The 4,066-nt window shown below is 42.4% G+C and overlaps 1 protein-coding gene across 1 annotated transcript; it reads left to right on the forward strand.

Annotated features, from left to right (window-relative positions):
• The first annotated feature begins 263 nt into the window (after positions 1-263).
• Positions 264-3,776, forward strand: LOC124258941 (microsomal glutathione S-transferase 1-like). Its single transcript, XM_046693001.1, has 3 exons — positions 264-401; positions 1,746-1,828; positions 2,776-3,776. Exons 1-3 carry the CDS (start codon positions 285-287, stop codon positions 3,017-3,019), a joined length of 444 nt encoding a protein of 147 aa, XP_046548957.1. The 5' UTR covers positions 264-284; the 3' UTR covers positions 3,020-3,776.
• The last annotated feature ends 290 nt before the right edge of the window (positions 3,777-4,066 follow it).

A 4,066-nucleotide genomic window follows, 5' to 3' on the forward strand; every position in this document is an offset into this window, starting at 1 on the left:
ATGTTTATAAATCAGAGATCATGATCAAAGTTTTCAGTGTTGGATGAGAGTTGCGGCACGTTTATTTTATTATAATCCGACAACCTGGAGGTTAAACTCCATGTTTGTTTTGTAATTCACTTATATTTCTACCGTCTTGACCTTCATGAAGAGGCATGACATTGACAGCTATATTTAAACCGATCATATCTTTCGTTTGCAAATGCGAAAAAAATGCAGTCACGTGACTCTCCCACGCGGGGTTCAAAGCGTGTTAAAGTTTTAGTATTGAGAAATCGTCCAAAATGGCTGGTGTGTTTGACAATCCCGTCTTCCCCTACTTCGCGTTCTATGCCATAGTGGTTGTTTTGAAAACCATATCTATGGCCTTCTTGACTGTATTTCACAGACTGACCAAAAGGGTAAGTGCCTTATTTTGTCATGAAGCCAATAGCGATGATTTTGCTGAGGTAATCACAATAAGCCATGACGATACAAGTGCGAACTTTGGCCAAGAAATCAACCACCGAAGATTTTGCTTAATTTAGGCTAATGAACTGTCTCACAGAAATAGTTGATACTATATAGGGGAGAGCAACAGACATACAGACATATTTAAAACAAATGTCAGCGTGTGCGATCTCATGATCAAGGTCAGACAAAGGCGTCGCGTACTTGAAGACTATTTGCGCAATGATTTCTTCGTTATACCGTAAAATTGACAAAATGCAGATTAACATATTCTGTCTTTTGGGGTTTGTTTGCTGTTTAACGCCACACTCAGCAATATTTCAGCTATATGGCGGCGGTCTGTAAATAATCGAATCTGGACCAGACAATCCAGTGATCAACATCATGAGCATCATACTCTCTGTTATCAATTCACTGGTCTAAACGAACCTGAATTCTCTCTCTCTCTCTCGTTGTGTGTGTGTATACATCTCTCTCTCTCCTCTCTCTCTCTCTCTCTCTCTCTCTCGTGTGTGTGTATAAATCTGTCTCTCTCTCTCTGTGTGTGTGTGTGTGTGTGTGTGTGTGTGTGTGTGTGTGCATATGTTGGTGTATGTTACAGTATGTGTTTTTTTTTAATAAGGTCTTTTGATGCTGGTACACCCTGTTACAGATATTTGTCAGATATTGTCCTAGATCACCTGGATATCCCGCTTCTTATGTAAACTGGGACGGTGGTGTAGCCTAATGGTTAAAGCGTCTGCTTGTCAAGCTGAAGACAGTGTTTGATTCCCCACATGGGTACAATGTGAGATACCCTCTTCTAGTGTCCCCCGCTGTGATATTGCTGGAATATTGCTAAAAACGCGTAAAACCATACTCACTCACTCTTGTGTGACCTTTTCATGCCCTTCCGACCCCCGCTCCCTCTTAAAACATGCTATATTGTCCATGGTGCCCGCGGATGGCTGGTTGGTGTTATAGTTTTAGGGCAACATGGGCCAGTAAGACGCCCCGTGAAGGTCCGGATTAGAATTGATCTTCAGTAACCCATGCTTGTCGTAAGAGCCGACTAACGGGATCGGGTGGTCAGACTCGCTGACTTGGTTGGCACGTCATAGGTTCCCAATTGCGCAGATCGATGCTCATGCTGTTGATGACTGGATTGTTTGGACTCGATCATTTACAGACCGCCGCCATATAGCTGGAATATTGCTGAGTGCGGCGTAAAACTAAACTCACTCACTCACTCATTGTTGTGTCAGTGTTTCATGAATCATGTTGAATAATGTGTGGTTGGTGTTTTCATGTTTCAGATTTATATAAATCCTGAAGATACCAGGATTGCCGGAGGACAAGGGAAAGTAGCGACAAATGAAACGATTGAGAGGATCCGCAGGTGAGTGAAATCTTTCTTCTATGTTCTTAACTTGTGGTGTGGAAGGCCATTGAGATCGTATAATGCCTTACAACTCTATAGTGACACACGTTACTTGTGGTACAGCTGACTGATGGTTTGATTGGTAGTTTGTTGTTTAACGCCGCACTCAGCAATGTTCCACCTATATGGCGGCAATCTGTAAATAATCGAGCCTGGTCTAGACAATCAAGTGATCAATATCATGAGCATCGATCTTGGGCTACGATGACATGTGTCAACCAAGTCAGCGAGCCTGACCACCCGATCCCGTTAGTCTTCTCTTATTACAAGCATGGGTTGCTGAAGACCAATTCTAACCCGGATCTTCATGGGTTACCCCTGGCTGTGGTGAGTGAGAGCCCTGAAAGGGGCATGTGTGCTGCAGAAGGTCAGTCATCATAAACTAATTGTTTAGAAAAGACTTTCAGATGTCTATCTGTATTTGATAGAACACAGCAACAATTAATTATTACTCTTTGTTCTGATTTGGGTTAAGTTTGGTTCAAAGAATTTGCTATTTATCCAAGAGCTTTGACCGAACGTCTGAAAGCTTTTAATAACTTCGACTGGCTGACTGAGTTTGGTTTTACGCCGCTTTTAGCAATATTCCAGCAACATCACGACGGGGGACACCAGAAATGGGCTTCACACATTGTGCCCATGTGGGGATTCGAACCCGGGTCTTTGGCGTGACGAGCCAACGCTTAAGCCATTAGGCTACCCCACCGCCCCTTAATAACTTCGATGTGAAGAAGGAACAAATATAGTCCATTTTGTTTCTTTTCGACATTTCATTGACGTCAAAGCAATATTTCAATGTCGTTTACAGTAAAACTAGATATATACTAAGAGACTATCGTGCATAGCAATATTCAACTGTAGTTTCAATATATTTACAGCAACACAGCTCACTTCATGTGTTTCAGGTGCCACCAGAATGACATTGAGAATGTCATCCCCTTCGTTCTGATTGGTCTTCTGTATACAGCGTCTGGTCCAAGCCTCGGCTCCGCCCTCCTCCACTTCCGCATTTTCACAGGTGCCCGGATCTTCCACACCATAGCCTATCTCTTCGCCCTGCCACAACCATCACGAGCCCTTAGTTTCTTCGTTGGACTCCTTAGCATAATGTCCATGGCTTACAACGTCTTGCCTGCCACTAAATATTAGCACCCCGTTTAGCTATCATAGTGTAGGATGTAAGTCTTTGTCAGAGGGTTACATACATTGTATTAACGGCTTATAAACGAAGAGTACGCACGATTACCACATTATCTTGAGATCTTGACACCTTATTAATTAGTAAGTGTTGCAACATAGCGATGCCTGATGTCAAAGTGTGTTTAGACCTTCCTGAACATGTCTCGCAAACACTTCTACCCGAACCGTTGGAACTAAATGATTTTTATTCTAGTTTCCACCTTTGTCGAATTCCCTGGAATTTTTGAGTGATGTTTGGGCTGGGCTTTCGTGTCTGTGTATAGGCAAATCAAAATCGTGTAATAAATCGACATCCGGGTCTTCAAAAGCACTGCAGATTTCGGTCGACTCCATCAGTTGCAAAACGTGTAGGTTTATTGGCATCTGGGCAGTGACAGATATTTTCAAATAACATGTCTTTAATCAATGTGCACGAGTAAAGGTCACACACTTCGGGTGATAAAACCCTTTCTGTTACGAATCAGACCTGCGTCTTGACCAGGCGCGGCGTGTTTTTGTAATACAAGTACTGTAATGGACGTTGAAAGGGACGTTACTCGCAACAGCCACCCGTTGTGCTGCGACAAGATCTATAGTCCCTTGCTTCGGACAAATGGTCCTACAGCTCTACGTTTATGACTCAGATATTTTCAGAACAGCTGATTACCATATTTACATACAGAGGAGATCAAAAACAGACAAAATGCGCCATCTGTAAGGCCTGTGACAGGAAGCTAACATCATGCAGCCTCCGTCTCTTTAGCAAACACAAATACCAAGGGCAGGACAGTATGAAGAACTCATGATTCATCATTTGGTAACATGTTTTCAACAAATATAACACTACATGGACTCATGTTTCACCATAATCTGCAAATTGTTTCAGAAACTCTTTTCCCGTTTAAATTGTGCTTTACCGTTTTCGAACGTGCAAAATATTCTTCTGTTCAGTGTTACATGGGATACGATTGAGACGAATAAAAGCCCAAATATTCCTTACAATGAAACAATGGTTCA

This window comes from Haliotis rubra, unplaced genomic scaffold (assembly GCF_003918875.1).
Source record: "Haliotis rubra isolate DU_JTF1 unplaced genomic scaffold, ASM391887v1 Scf703, whole genome shotgun sequence".
NCBI classification, from domain to species: Eukaryota; Metazoa; Mollusca; class Gastropoda; order Lepetellida; family Haliotidae; genus Haliotis; species Haliotis rubra.